Genomic DNA, 16,511 nt, shown 5'->3' on the forward strand with positions numbered 1-16,511 from the left:
TATAAACTTTTTAACATTACCTGGCTTTGTACCGTAGTTTCTTGGTCTGTCCTTTTGGCGCTAGTGCTGCTTCTTCTTCTTCTCTTCTTCTGCTGGCGGTTCGCAACAAATTCAGAGGTGCATACTGCCACCTACTGTACATCATTGTATAACTCCACCCACTATATTCTGAGCCTGAGATCACGTGACACCAAGTCGCTGATGTAAATTCGTATTCTCATAGAAAAGAACTCGTATTCACAAACGTTATAGCATATTCATAAAGAATAAACCACAACTGTAAACTTGAACTTTGTGTTTGTAATTTCTTGAAGTTGTAACATTTTATTTTGTATTTTTATAGAAAAAATATACAATACCTCTTTTGGATTTTACTTATGCACAACTATTGACTAATGTGCACACATTTCCGTCTTTACATACACGTTGTTTTTGACAGCGTTCTTACCCCATATTTATCTTCCAACAAGACAATGATCCAAAACATAAAGCCAAATCTACAATGGAATGGTTCACAAATAAACGTATCCAGGTGTTGGAATGGCCAAGTCAAAGTCCAGACCTGAATCGAGAATCTGTGGAAAGAGCTGAAGACTGCTGTTCACGAACGCTCTCCATCCAACCTCACTGAGCTTGAGCTGTTTTTCAAGGAAGAATGGGCAAGAATTTCAGTCTCTCGATGTGCAAAACCGATAGAGACATACCCCAAGCGACTTGCAGATGTAATTGCAGCAAAGGGTGGCGCTACAAAGTATTAACGGGAGGTGGCCGAATAATATTTCACACCCCACTTTTCAGTTTTTTATTTGTTAAAAAATTTGATACATCCAATAAATTTCATTCCACTTCACGATTGTGTCCCACTTGTTGTTGATTCTTCACAAAAAATTAGAAATGTATATCTTTATATTTGAAGCCTGAAATGTGGCAAGAGGTTGACCAGTTCAAGGGGGCCGGGTACTTTTGCAAGGCACCATATGCATCATATCATATTGTTGCTAAAGGGCTGAATCTCTGCAGATATTTTTGCTTTCACAACACGGTAAGTAATCAAAGTTTATGACCCTGGCTCAGTCAGATGTTTGGTTGAACATTTGACTCTCTGAGAGAAAAAAACAAAACAATATGAGGAGTGAGATATAAACACTGGGTTCAGAGTGATTCCTGGCATATCTGTAAATACAACCACAAACCTTGTAGGCCTTCATGATGTCCACCGTGTCCAAAGCTGTCTGCTCCAGGACGCCGCCCTGATTCTGCAGCAGCGACCGCACCGTCTCTTCCATCCTGCAAACAGAACACGTACAGTCAGGTTAAGTCCACACAGTGAGGAGATTAAGAAAAATATGCAATTCGTTTGACTGGCGCTTTTATACAATGCTTGCGTGGAAAAGGGAAGAAAAATGTTTTATTGCATGTCACTGAAATCATTCAAAGTTCACTGTTGCTGTTTAGGATTTAAGAGGGAAGGCAGCACCCAGGTAATATACAAAATGCACTTGTTTTTTTGGCAGATTTTTGCCTTGGTACTTTTATGTAGCTTTAACTTTAACTTTGACTGATGTCTTGCCGAGATGTGAAGACATCAGCAATGACCTTCATGGACACCTTATTGTGTCAGAAACCAGGGGAGCAAAGAAAGATTATTCAATTTATGGGGAAGGTAGCAGGTGTGTTTTAACACTATATCAGGATGGAAAGATATCAGCAATTATTTCTATTTGTGCCTAATTATGTTATAAAAAACTCACCTTCTTCAAGGTGAGAATATAAAAAAAACAAGATGTGTCATTACAGTGTTACTGTTGTGTTCCTAAGCTTATTATAAGTCAGTGTCAGATGCTACTTCATTTTTAGCATGTCATTTAGATGAATTTAGTCTTATGCAAGAAATCCCTGTGGTCACCAAGTTTGTTTATTTAGTTTTTATTGCTAATTGTTCTTGCACATATGTTTATATAGTTTTTATTGATAATTGTTTTTGTACATTTGATTACAATATTTTTACTGTTAACTCTTTTTTATCAATAAAATGCCTCCAGTTGGAGATAAAAGGATACACTTTGTTTCAATTTCTTTCCATTATACTGATTTTATGCTGTGCACAATAGTACATTTTGATAATATATAGAGTAAATGTCATGACCAAAGGCTATGTTAAATGCAGAAGGAGTCCTACAATGGAAATCAGAACTTTTATTTTACCAGATTCCCTTTTGTGAAATGAAAAGCACATTTGGCACAGTTTTGGCACATTTTGATAAAATTTGCCTGAAATCCCAGCTGGTACATTGCCCACTAAAACCTTTGTGGAACAAACTGATTCAGTCCAAATTTGCTGCAGTTATAGTCAAGATGTGGATGAATACAACCTGGGGCCTCTCCAATGATTTCAAAAGGATTTTCATGGTGTTTTGCTATATTCATTTAGAAAAACATTATTTGGCGAGGCTTGAACAATTTCATTTGTTCTTTCTTTAATCACAAATAAATCAGACACAATAATGGTTCCACTTGAAAAATATTTTTTTATGTCTTACCTTTATACAGGTACCAAACGTTTGCATTTAGACTTTATAACTGTGGACCTATACTTTGCTATATCTCAGGCAGAAATTGCTCTAAAACCTTTCAGGGCTTAACAAGTTAAGGCCATGTCTGAACAGTTCAGCATTCTAAAGAGTATTTACCAATGAAGTCATTTAAAACTTTCCAATCTTCCCAGTGGTGGACTACCAGCAAATTCACGTCTAGTGCACAGAGAAAGAATAAAAACCCAAGAGCTTCATATCACTCTCTATAATCCCCAGTTAGCATGTAGCTAACTGACTAAAGAATGACTAAAGAAGTCATACAGAAAATGATGATGTTGCTGATGCTAGCCAGGATTTTTAAAGGTCATGTGTAACAGGGTGTACTTTTATCCCCTCCTTTGACTAAAATATAGATAAATAAGGCCAGAATCATTGTATGTTTGAAATGTTTTTTCACTGTCAATTCAGTCCCCCTGCTCTTCCCACCTGTTGTGTAACTCTTCAAAATTCTCAGAACACAGTCTCCAGAATGTCAACAAATTTTGATTTTCATTCGGGATGATTAGTTTTCAAGAGCTCTCATTTATGCGTATCCATTCTGACTTTCCTTACGGTTGATATTTCTTTGCAGTGTGGATAATTGATTTTGAATATGTTTTGCTAAAGATTTTAATCTTTTGTGGCTTTTGAATTAGCTTAAAAAAGTTGCATCGTTTTCTTTATAATGGAAATTCAATGGCTGATATGATGTGATGATGAAAGTGTCAGCAGATTCAAAGGATAAATAGAGTCTAAGGTCTGGCTGAAATCATCTGAAATGAGAGCACTGTACAACCTCTATAAGACGTTTGTTGTTTGAAATGGATCAGTGCATCCCTCAGTAGGTAGTTTTTCCTTTATATTCTCAGAGGTGTACCCACACAAACTCACACATGGCAACAATTAAAACAGAGAACAGGACTTTGTTTCAGACTGAACCCCAACTACTGCCTTTTTTGCCATGCAGGGAGAGCTCCCAAGCACATGCTCCACTTCACAGCTCACTGTACTATTTTTATTTATTTTTTTGGAAGTGCAAAAAATACGCGGCTGTTGATGGCTTCAAATTAGGTGTTATCACAGCGGTAAAAGCGAAGCGAGTAACCTTGAGCTTCAAGGCCTGATCAGTTCAAAAACAATCTGCTGCTCACACTGCAGGCTGCATGCAAAACAGACGTAAGGTTCAGCTGCCAACCATCACAACATCAGATCATCTCTGTATGATAAAGCTAGGGACATTTAAACAGGGATGACAGGATGACTCTTAAGCAGCTATTGTAGAAGAAACCTTTTGAGCAAAATAAAGTCATCTTAATTGGTCCTTTTTTGGATGTTTCTTAATTATTCAACAGGCTCATGACAAGGCTAATGATTTTAGCTCTATTTTCCGACATTGCTAAAGCCCCAAATTGTGCAATTCATGGCCAATGTGTGGATTAAAGTGGATTAAAGTTAAAAGAAGTTCTTAAGAAAGGGGTTCATGAGTTGACATTTTACAATAAGATAGAAAACCTTAAAGTGACCTTTGTTCTGTACAGATACCTATAATTAAACTTGCTAAATATTGAAGTAAACCCTAAAATGTTAAATTTACACATATATATCTTCAGTTAATGTTTTTTTCTGATAAAAAATGTCACAGAAGTCAAAATATATTTAGCAATATATTTGGCACCTTTTATGGAAACCCAAGAAAATACAGTAAATAAAAACATTGTGATTAAAAATATTTGTTTTAAGTAATAATAATAAAACAAACAACTTGCCCAAACTCACCAAACAACTATTGTCAGCCACTTGCTGTATTCGCTTTAGTACACAAAATATGAGTGAACTTTTATGTAACTGTTTATGAAACTATAAATGTTGAGCTAACGTTTCACAAAAATCCATTAAAATTTTAAGACTGTCCAAATTTTCTTCAGCTAGAAAAACAGCAAAAACATTTATATGTGACTTTGCTAATCATCCATTTAGCTTAGCAGAGAATAAAAAATTACAAGTGGGATAATGACCCCGAATCAAGCTCAAGATTTCATAAACCAGATAAACAATATGAAATAGAATATAAAAGATAAAAAGAATTAACATAACAGCTTTAATGTAAATTGTGTGCTACAGGCTAAAAAGTAGCAACTAGTTAGCTTAGCTTAGATAAAAATACTAACAATAGCAACTTCAGAGAAAGAGAATGACACTAGCCTACTATTGAAAACGTAGCTAAGTAAAAAATAAAATGATATTAAAATTAAAATGGGGAACTGTGTACTTTAGTTGGTTTACTTGGCTCACCATTAAGGTGCAGTTAGCTTTACTTGGGATAAAAGCAGCTTTGAAGTGAACTCTGCAGCGAGCAACTTTGCCAGCCACAAGTAGCTAGTTAGCTTAGCCAAAAAAATCATATTAAAAAAAGGCTGAATCGCACCAACTTATATTAATTGGTGAAACTAAATAAATAAAAATCAGTGTAAGTTAACTTTGACTGAAATTGTGTGATTTTACTCACTTTACTAACCATCAGCAGTTAGTTAGAAAATCAAATAATGAAAAAACAAAAACCTTAGAAAATGTTATGATTGCAACTGTTCGTAGTTAGTTAGCTTGGCAAGAAATAATAAATACAATACAAAAATAAATGCTAAATTACTAATCTACGTCAGTCAAAAAAGAAAAAGTTAAAATAAATTAATAAAACTTTTTTTTTAAAGAATTTTTTCAGCACCAGAGGCCTTTATTTTTGATGGTAGACAGACAGGAAGGAGGGGCAAAGATTCAGAAAAGGTCACCGGGTCCGGGTCTCGAATCCGGGACGGCCGCTTCGAGGACTATAGCCTCTATATGTGGTTGTGCGCTAACCCCTATACCACCAGCACCATGCTCTTCATAAAACATTTTTAGGAAAGCCTATTTTGATGAAAATTATTTTTAGGTGAGTTAGCCAACCAAAGGCTGCTATGGTACAGCCACCCGAAAATTTTAATTAAATGAAAAAAAAAAGTGTTGTCAAATTTACTTTTGATGAAAGGTGAGCTCTTCGTGACTAAGCTAACTGGCCTAGATTTATAAAGGATTAAGCTAGAATCAGTTCAAGTGTTAATAAACTGACTTGGTCAAAAATTTAAAAAACTACTAAATTAAATAATTAAAAATATATACATAAATATAAAGGTTGACTATAACTGTGGTTTTTAGGTGAAGTAGCTAACCGTTATCTGCTAGTTAACCTAGTTTGGGATGAAAATTAAAAGGACGTAAGAACAATTTGCCTGCAGCTGAGTTTAGGGAAATGTGTAAATGTTTTGTTTAACAATGGTGGACACTGGATGTGTGTTAGTGGGTGAAATGAGCGAAGGCAGGCAGGACATAGCTATATGCCCACCATCTGTCCAGGCTGAGCCATAAAGCCTGCAGTAATCAGGCCTCTAGCTGCTGACTGAATGGTCAAAGAGCCAGGCAGGCAGAGCTGGTGGCAGATTATCCTAACTTTAAATACTGGCCTTAATCAGTACAACATAAAGAGCAAGGAAGACCTAGACATACCTTGCTTTTAAGGACCAAGACACTGACCCCAGGACCCTCAAGGACTGATCACTACTGCAAGTAGGAATAGTGCTTGGACTGAGGGTATATAGGAAGGGGACCACCCACAGATAAAGCTATAGTTTGTTCCTTTTGGTGCTATGTAAAGGTTACCAATTCTTTTACGGATGCAACTTTTAATTCTTCTTCTTTATGTCTTCTTCTTATAGTCTAGCCTGGTACAATTGGTACTTTTTTAGAGCTCATTTTCCACAACGTTTAATATTTTGGCTGTTCGGATTTGCTGAAATTAAGATGAAAATTGCCAAAAGGAGTAATGTGAGACAGGTGCATGATTAATGTGTAAAAGAGGGCTGCTGAAAGGAAAGTGAGATGAGTGGAAATATCATTAAGCCAGCCAACAGATGGAGTCAGACTGAGTATTATACTGCAAGAAAAAAACCCTCACACACCAGAGTGGCAATGAATGTGAAACTAAGTGACTGAAATGTGTGTAGCCCCCATATGCCCCACTACCTGCAGGCAAACATCTTCGGTGACCTTCAAGTTAATAAGTTGCAGGGTGAGAGGAAACTCTTTGAAGCTTCGGACTGCCAGCTTCCAAATGCTGAACAGGGTAGGTTGTGGGAAAAAATGGTGTGGGCATTGTGATCCTGTTTTAAAAGATTGTGGCATTCCTTCACACCTTAAAGAGCTCCTGTTTCTAAAAGACCTGCTTCATTTTTCATACTGCCTCCAGAGTTCCCCCTCACTTAAGGCACAGATGTGTGACATCTCTGTGGACTAGTTTGTGATGGCCAGTAGAGAGCACCTACGGGGACTTTGAAGTTCAGATGCGATGGTGATGGGAAGGAGACACTGAAAAAACTGACTTTGTATTTTCTTCAGTATTTTTATATGAAAGGAAACCATTTAATAGTTTTAACAAAAACTATAAGTTGAGGTCGTGCAGTGAAGGGATGGGTTTAATTAGGACCGCAATAATGTAAAACAATCTGGTCTATTCAAGATTCTAAAAGTATTTTAATCTAACCTCCAGTAGACAAAGTCATCAAACAGATTATGAACTTTCAGATTTGATCATCGGTTAGACCACCTCTGTATAAGCTTGACTTTTGGCAATATGCAGTGCAAACTGTTACAAGTGTTACAAGTCTTACAGGAAGTTAGCAGGACAACTAATAGCATATTATAATTGATTTTGTCACTTGATAAGAAACCCAGAAAAATGTTTTTGGGTAACAAGTGAACCTGACACTCGAAAATATGTGAAGGATTGTGAATTCAATTGAATTTACATGAATGCATGTTTAAATTTGATGCAAATTCAGTGTAAAACACAAGAAGAAACATTAATTTGAGTTTGTCTTCTGAAAGCAGTAAATCTCTTTAAGTGCCAAACTGGACGGGCTCCCAGCAAAGCATCCCTGAAAATAAATTCTGCAATTTGTCATTACTGTAAATCCAGCTCCTTTTAACCTTATTTACATGGACAACATAGTGTGCTAAATGCTTATGATGGATGAGAAATAATTCTCACATGACATGAGTATTACTTAACGTTAAAAAAGAGTCTTTCTCAGTGTGGAAGGATGATTTATCACAAACTGTGAGCCAAAGAATTATTGAGTGCATCACTGAGGGAAGAAGAGGGCAACTAAAGGACGAAGGACAGCGCGTGTTGAGGTGAAAGCTAATTCTCCCTCTTTTGACCTCTGAGCCACTCCAGCTGAATTTCAAACATTCGTCAGCAGTTTAGGAAATACAATTAAGGGTCCGATCAATTTCAGCCGCGAGGTCTATGGTGATCTTCAAAGAAACATACCCAAATTCTTCTTCTTGAATGCAGGGGAACACTAATGTGAAACACAACTGGGCACCTGGACCTTCCTCTGCTAAAACCACAGTGGAAATTCCAACAGCTCTTGGGCAAATTCCAACTCAAAAAAGGTACTCCGAATGTTCCCTGAAAAGTTGACAAAGCTTACCCCATTTTAAATTTTTCTCCACTTTTAACTCCTCCATTCCTTTTGAAGAAAGCCCGGAGAACTGCACAAACATCCCTGAGCTCCATATGCACAGGCTTTCTGCTCTCACACTGACCTAGTCCTTGCTGTTGAAATGTTGGTCTCCGGGCAAACAAATAGGCCAGTGTAGTCATCATATAAGCCTGAGTGCTTTCCGCTCAATCGACAGCATGGCCAGGTTGGCCAGGTTGACCAGTCCAATCCTCTGCTCTCATTTTCTACTCGCTGTGTTTCCGGCATGTCATTATCCGATGCTGAGTCTGTGCATCGCAGGGACAGTGTTCTTGGCAGGCAAAGACTTTCCCATATGTCCCATGTTAAGCCCTCTCTTAAGGAAAGAGGGCCCCCCGCTAGGAGGCGAGCGAGCCTTTAGAGTCTTGATGGTGGCTTTGCATGAATGAGAGATGACTCAGGATGGGGATATCCCCTCTTGTTTTGTCAGCTGGAGTGTGTGGGAGTCCTCTTCACTGGTGACTAAATAGACTTTGGCTTTAAGGAAATCAACACTTTCTGTGCAAGGAAAGCCTAGACAGATTGTAGGTCTCTGTAGGCCAATGCTTGTCTTTGCAATAGCAATGAGTTGTTTTCTGGCTGACTCTTCTTTGAAGTGTTATTTTAATTCAGCTGAACTGAAGGGTTTTCCAGTCCGACAAACTCCAGACTTTGACTACACCACTTCAAAACTTTTATTTTGTTTAATTAGAGCCAATTCAGAGGTTGCATCAAGTATGACAAGAAATCCACGTCCTGAAACCACCAGACCATTGCAATACCATCACCATGTTTGACTGTTGGTACAATGTACTAAAAACCTTTTCTGAAATGCTGGTTGGTTGTATGTTAATGTAATAGGGCACACACCTACCAAAAAGCAAAAATACTTTTGTCTCATTAGTCCAAACAGTATTTTTCAAAAAAGTCTGAGGAGCATCAAGATGGTTTTTTTCGGAAATATGTGTCGGGGCCTTTGTGCTCTTTATTTTCTTTTTTTCTCATCTATTCTTAAATTTCTTTAGATCAGAGCATAATGTGGAGCTTTTTGAGATTATTTTGCAGACTTCATGTTGTCATATATGCTCTATTTAATTTCTTATTTCCACATGTTTGTTAGTAATCAGACCTGAGTATGGCTAGTGAAATTGAACTCCAATTGAGCTCCATTTGAGTAATTAATTCATTATTTATTAAATTAGCAGTTACTTTTGCATTTACATCAAATTAGTTTTGTGAGCTGGAACATATACGTTTTACAAAACATGGAAAAACAGAAAAATTATGTTAGTGTGTAGTTATTTTTTGCAGCATGCTCACGTCATTGCTTGGCAACCGCTACACTGCATCGTTTTTCTGGATTCAGTCATGAATTTTCCATTTATGACCAAGAACTTGCTTGTTTCTTGAGTTTTTGCCCACGAATTCCTGAAGGAAGCCTGAATTTGCTTCACTTCCCGTCAAAGGCTCAGGTTAAACAAAATCCTCTAATCAGATCTGACAGCTGAACAAATGCAATCTGCTAAAGCAGGGAACGATAGGAAGAACAATCACCCTAGTTGTGTGGCCGAAAGGAGACCAATCGGGGCGACCTCACGTGACTGCTTCATTGACCGCAGCAATCTTCTTACCAAAACTCACCAAACTGTCCGTTTCAGCACAGAAATATTCCATTCGCCTTTACTGACTCCCTTCCAGCAAATCACTTTTGTACGCCCACCGGCTGATTGCCTAGCTTAACCCAAAGCTAAGCCACTCTTATCCTCTTAGAGCTGTTTTGCAGCAAAACATGCAGGAGACCCTTGCTCAGACATGACCTAAATCAATGAGCGGAACAAACTCAGAGGAGGCTGAACTGGAGGCGTTCGGTGAAAGGTTTGGTTCATTTCAGAGCTGTAAAAGTCATGCACATCAGTCATGGGTGTTACTGCAGAGTATCATTTCAAAAGATTCATGCCCTTGTGACTGCTGACCCTTGCCAGAGACCTTTAACCTTAACAACAAGTCACACATGCAGATCAGGAGGGAGCAGCATTTAGTATGCTCTGATAGTCATTTTTCTTCACAATTTTAGGGACAGGATGCCCTGTTAATGTCAAAGGGCTTCAAATACACATTATTAAATCACATTTTGTATGTCCAATTCCTCTCAGAATCATTAAGGACAGACATTTCAGGGGATTTAAAGTACCCAGTGTTCAACCTCTGGCAAACGTCTGGCCAAAGGAAGCTGTTAGCAGCGAGGAAGCTTTTGGTCCTCGGAAGCATCCCGTAAAGTTTCGCATCAGTAACTAACAGCCATGTGCGTTCCACATGGGAGAAAGATATACAGCTATCCCATTGAGAAACCTCAGTCATGCTGACAGCAGGAGCCTGCGCCTCAGTGTCTCCAAAGCATGGTCAAGAAGGGAGAAGACGGGGTGATTATGGTTGGATGCAAGCACAAAGTAATAAGATAGGCAAAATACAAAAAATACAGAGACATACTGGGAATTTTGCTGTGATGCGTATTGTTTGGTGTACTTGGGTCTTGGGATTGACATCAACGGAAAATATGCAATACTTCAACCAGAATGTTGCTTTTGAACAGCAGAAAGAATATGAAACAAACTCAGTATGACTGAAACTGATCAAATCACCAGCAGGGGCTAAAAAGACTCAAATGCCAATGTCCCAGTTGAAGACCCCAATGGTGGCTTAGGGCTCAGACACAAAGGCTTTCTAAAACTTCAACAAAACAACAGCGATTAAAAAACTGATATAAAATATGTATTTTGCAGTCTTCCCATCCAAATTTGTGCATCATTTGTAACATGATGCCAACATTGGCCTTTCAGTGTTAGCTCAGTTTCATATCCCAGCTTGATAGGGCTCCAGGGAATGCCAAGATTGGGACTTATCATAATCTTTGGGATGGCAAACCAAAAAAGGGGAGCTATAACAAGATGTAACAAGTTTTATTGCTGTTGTGTCTTGAAGGGCGGCGGGCGGAGGGGCAGTGGGTAAGTGATGGACTTTCAAAAGTGCTTTGCTCTGATTAAGAAAACATTCTATAGGCATAAATGATTAAACATACATGTAAACATAACAACTTAACAAAGCTTATCTTCTTCTTTCTTAAACTTTTGTTGAGAAAAAAATTATGTGTATGTAAATCTGTCTGCTCAGGAGGGGCTTGTTGGGGGGCAAACATATTTAAAGGGTGGGCCAATGCTCCCATGACCCCCCACCCCACAGATTGTGCCAACACAGCTTGACTGTGAAGCTAATAGTTTGTTAGACAGTTTGCTTCCTCCACAATTGAATAAGTATTGACTTACATATCTTGAAATGTATTTACTCCTATTCATATACCCATGTAGTAAATATATAACTGTCTGGCCAGAAGGGGCCATAGGAAAACTAGCAAATGTCCTCCTCTTGCACCTCCTTGGTGGCACCACTGCAGCTCGACTGTCAAGCTATAAGTATGTTAGCCTGTTTTTTACTTCCTTTCCTTAATTAATATTCAGTATATATTGTGCACGTATGAGTTTTTCTTCATAAGCGGCAGGTAGGAACATGCCAGCAAATTTGTGAAAAAGGGCTTAGACCCCCAGTTTCCCCTCTTAAAGCATCACTTTAGCCTGGCTGTCAAGTTAGAACTTTGTTAGCCCAGTGTCTTATTTCCTTACCTAAAATTATATTATCAAAAATATTATGCAAATATGATTGTCCATGCAAGAAAGGCTGGTTGAAGAAGGCCAGCAAATTTATAGGAAGGGCCAAAGATTTTTAGTTTTTAAAATAATTTGAACACGATGTTTCTATCCCACCTAGTAACAGAACATATTTGAAAATCAAGGTTGAATGTCATCAAGCTGCTTTAAAGTCGTTTTGCTCTAATAACCTCATTTATAAAATCCCACAAAATGTAATATATTTGGACATTGAACAAAATAATGAGATATAAATATTCACCAAAACCTTCAGATTTTACTCCTTTAACTTTAAGCTTATTCATTTAAAAGTCCAACCACTGGGCCACGACGTGTGGCATAGTGGTTGAGAATGCATCCCATGTACGAAGGCAAAGTTGAATTACAAAACTTTTTATTGATTGGACAACATAAATTGAGCATAACAGTTAATATGCTCCATATGAAAGGATAGCTCTTTCAATGTTTATTTGGTAATTTGCATCATGAGGCCTAAAGACAGACAAAATTACACTTTTAGAAATCTTGAGAGTCTGCGAAGTGATCTAATTAACACCCCTTGCTTCCATAAGGAAGTGACTTAAACCCCCCATCCCCCCCCCCCCCGTGTTCTGTTAGTGATCCATGTTGTGTGGTCTAGAACAGGATCTGATTCATATGGGCTAAATCCTCGCAGCTGCCAAGGTAATTTTCGACACACCATATTAAACCACTTTGACAAGGTCTGATTGGATGGCTGGGTGATTGGACTCAAGGAGCATTCATCAGCAAAAAGCTCACTCTTTGAAAGTGCCGCAGTCCAGCCAGATGATAATGACGGAAGCCAATGAATGTGTATAGTACACAGCTCCCAAACTACACCCCACAGACCGTGGAGGGATCAACCTGAGCATGGCTGTCCAAACAACATGTCCAGACTTGAAAAGCCATTCCTGTCTGTTTACATCATCTGTTCCTCAGTACTACACACACTGAGTATTACACAGAAGGAAAACCGGGGTATAAATCTGTAGGCAGCCGTCATCGTCTGCTGCTGTTGTTAGTCTGGCCGTAAGTCTCCCATATCCTGCAGAGAAGAGAGCCCTTCAAGATGGTAATCATTCAACGTCAAGCTGAGTAGTTAGACTGTAAACGCCTCAGTTTTGACAATGTGCAAGCATGTGTTCTGGCTGTCAATGACTCTAACCTGAGGAAAAACAAAAATTCAAGACGAATTCATTCACAGTTTAGTGTAGGGAAATTGGTTTACATTTAAAGTCTAAAAGAAAGTACCAGAGGCTTTCTAAAGGTGACTTCTTCCTACCTCGAGTAAATGTCAAGCCCTAAAAGGTTGGGACTCTTGATTGCTGAAGTTGTCATCACCTAATACCTAATACCTTGTGGGCCACTAGTTCCTGTGTACTCACTGGCCATCCTGTCTTAGCATCCCAGAAGATGAATAAAAAGCTGCAAACAGTCCTTGTAAGAAAGGACATCCATATTTACCAGACCAAATATCCTAGTCTCTTTAATCAATCTAATCATCTGCTGAAAGTTGTGATTTTGTCCCCATATTTTCAGAAGTTGTCATTTCTTTAGACATTTAACGTCCAAAAGAAAGTATCATGCTTTTATCTATAATAGCTTTTTAAGAGGTAGCTTATATCAACTAAAGATAGCAAAAGATCAGAAAAAAGTTTCTACCAGAGTAAGAATGGAAGGTACAATAAAGTCCTATTACGTAAATGAAGAAAAAAGGTCAGTAAAGACCAAAAATTAGTTATCCTGTTTGTCAAAGTTTTCATTACCTCAAAGCTGCCTCTCTCATCCTCAGGCCAGAACCAGAACCCCTGGAGGCCCGCTAGTTCTTGAATAGTCATTGGTCATCCTTTGTGAGAGTCCAAGAAGATGAATTTAGGGCAATTACCTGTCATATCAAGAAAGGACATCCAAATGCACCCAACTGATTTATTTCTTAAACTCTTAACTTCATCTAATGTCTTATATCCGCTGAAGGTTGTAGTTTTGTCCTCATATTTTTAGTCTTCCCTGTCCTGTACTGGCTCTTGAACGTCTGAGTTGGGGGACATTCAGGGTGGGCCCAAGCAGGCTGCTGAGACTTCAACTAATCCATTGGAGTTTAACAACAGCATAGACTTGCAAGCAGTCGGGAAATCCTTGGTGGGATTGACCAAAGACAGGAGGGGTTGGGCATGTGACCTACAACAAAATAAGAGCCCAACTGGTTGGGGGAGGGTGTGTGTGTGTGTGTGTGTGTGTGTGTGTGTGTGTGTGTGTGCATGCGTGTCTGTGTGTGAGTGTATGTGCTTTTATGCCTAAGGATTTTATGCAGTGAGTGTACACCTATATGTCTGGAGCAAAGTGGTTGGAATGAAAATATTAGGTCTGGGGTTAACAGGAGAAACAAATTGTTCTGGGAATTCTTAAGACATTCCCTTAAATCTGACTTGGTGGGTTTTGGGAAATTCTCTGTTAAGTACAGATAGATGAAGAAATGAATGGATGGATGTTTACATGGATGTTTAGATGGATGGCTAGACAGACAATAGTTAGATAGTTGGATGATGAATGGATAAAGACATCTATCTGCAAATCTTGTTTAAAAGTGACCAAAAAGGTACATTGCTTTGGGCACTTTTAAGATTTCAGATGTTTACTAACTTGAACAGGTAATACAGTATGAAAAGAAAAATACCCATCCTTTTCCATACTTCTTCCTATCTGAAAAACACTTAAATTCAATTGTATTCAAGACTTTTCAGAACTGTGGAGGAACTCTGTGCAACACTTTGAAGGGCTTCCACCATCAAATCATGATTCATCATGATTCAAAGCACTACCACCAATTAATTAGCAATACGCAAATCAATTGTTGCCCGAGGTCAAACAGATCCCGCTCTGCTTAAGAGATTGGATGTCCGCCTGACATGATTTGCGAGGTTATTTTAAAGACACATTGACGGAATGAGGTTTCTGTTCCCTCTAATGCACAACAAATACCACACCCGAATCAATCAGAAGATATATGATGTTGGAGAGATGCAATTAACTGCTGTTTGACATGCATTGGTATAAAAAGTACTGTGCGAAAGTCTTGAGTCATCCTTCCTTTCTCTATGTTTTCTTTCCAAGCAGCCAGATGTTCTTGTAATCTTTTGAAGTAAAAAAGTCAAAGCAAAGCCCTTTCCATACCAGAACAATGTTAAAAGCTTATGATAGCTACAATAGCTATAGTTTCTTTGCAACTAACCAGGTAAGGGGATGCATGTATAATATTGGCTCTGAATTGAAGAAAATCACTATAAATTCAAACTTCTTGTTTTTAAAAGTCGTTACAGTTGCTTAGAGTTGTTCTTTTCCCCTGTCACCACGAGCTCACTCAGGAGAAGGGATTTTTGCAAAGTCAATAACTCGCTGCAATTGGCTAGGCTTCCCAAGACAGTAAACTATTTGTCATTATAAATTGAATTTGACTACATAATTAGGACTGAATTGGGATATATGTAACAAAATTTAAATCCGTGTACATGACTGGACTGATTTGATTATAAACGTAACACAAAAAGGGGTCACTTTTTTTTATTTTTTGTAACAATATTTCTCGGTAATGTATCCTATACCTTTGGAAACCTGTTTATTTCCAGTAAAAATCACAGGTGTCAAACTCCAGTCCTCGAGGGCAGGTGCAACTTAGGTCATTGGCACGACTTTAAAGAACTTGAATGCATGCTGGGGAGGTAATTCAGCCACCTGATTCAGATGTGCTGGACAAGGGACACATCTAAATGTAGCAGGACACTGTCCCTCAAGGACTGGAGACCCCTGGAGATTGGGCACGGTACAGGCAGGCCAGGAACAGACTAACAAAGGAGATCAAAGCAGCCAAGAGAAGCTACAGTGAGAAGCTTAAGAACAGCCTTTCTACTGGTGACACTTCAGCTGTATAGACTGGTCTGAGAAACCTGACTGCCTATAGGAGCCCCCCCACCCATCCTGAACAGAGTCGTCTCCTGGCCAACCGTCTGAATGGCTTCTACTGCAGGCATGACAAGAAGCCATTCACACCTCAAATCATCCCCTCCACATCCCATTCAGGAACAAGTTCTTCCCACAAAGCTACCAACCCCCTACCTTCAGATCCTCTGCCTGCACTAAAGATCTCAGAGGAAGATGTAAACAGACTCTTTCAGCGCATGAAAACAAAGAAAGCTGGAGGACCTGATAACGTCTCCCCATCATGCCTGAAAGCCTGTGCAAATCAACTCGCTCCGATCTTCACAAGGATCTTCAACAAATCACTGGAGAAATGTGAGGTCCCCTCCTGCCTCAAACGATCCACCATCATCCCGGTTCCCAAGAAACCCACCATCCTAGGATTAAATGACTAAAGGCCTGTAGTCCTGACGTCTGTGGTCATGAAATCCTTTGAGCGGCTGGTGTTGAAGCACCTGAAAGACATCACAGGCCCCCTGCTGGACGCCCTGCAATTTGCTTACCGAGCAAACAGGTTGGCAGATGATGCTGTTAAGTTAGGTCTACACTTCATCCTGCAACACCTTGACCACCCAGGGACGTACGCCAGGATCCTGTTTCTAGACTTCAGCTCGGCCTTCAACACCATCATACCAGACATCCTCCACTAGAAGCTCACCCAGCTCAACGTCCCAGCGTCCACCTGTCAG

General features: G+C 39.0%; 1 protein-coding gene across 4 annotated transcripts in view; it reads right to left on the reverse strand.

The window, feature by feature from the left end:
* The window catches only part of LOC124861545 (nck-associated protein 5-like), a 190,493-nt gene that overhangs the window by 47,795 nt on the left and 126,187 nt on the right, over positions 1–16,511 (reverse strand). For 3 of the 4 annotated variants that reach the window (XM_047355351.1, XM_047355350.1, XM_047355352.1), the window contains one exon: positions 1,194–1,287. In XM_047355351.1, the coding sequence (XP_047211307.1) occupies positions 1,194–1,287 (94 nt within the window). Of the gene's footprint in view, positions 1–1,193; positions 1,288–13,616; positions 13,890–16,511 lie in introns of those variants that run through there. The other variant, XM_047355353.1, reaches the window with a different exon arrangement.

This window comes from Girardinichthys multiradiatus, chromosome 24, assembly GCF_021462225.1.
Source record: "Girardinichthys multiradiatus isolate DD_20200921_A chromosome 24, DD_fGirMul_XY1, whole genome shotgun sequence".
Classification (NCBI taxonomy): domain Eukaryota; kingdom Metazoa; phylum Chordata; class Actinopteri; order Cyprinodontiformes; family Goodeidae; genus Girardinichthys; species Girardinichthys multiradiatus.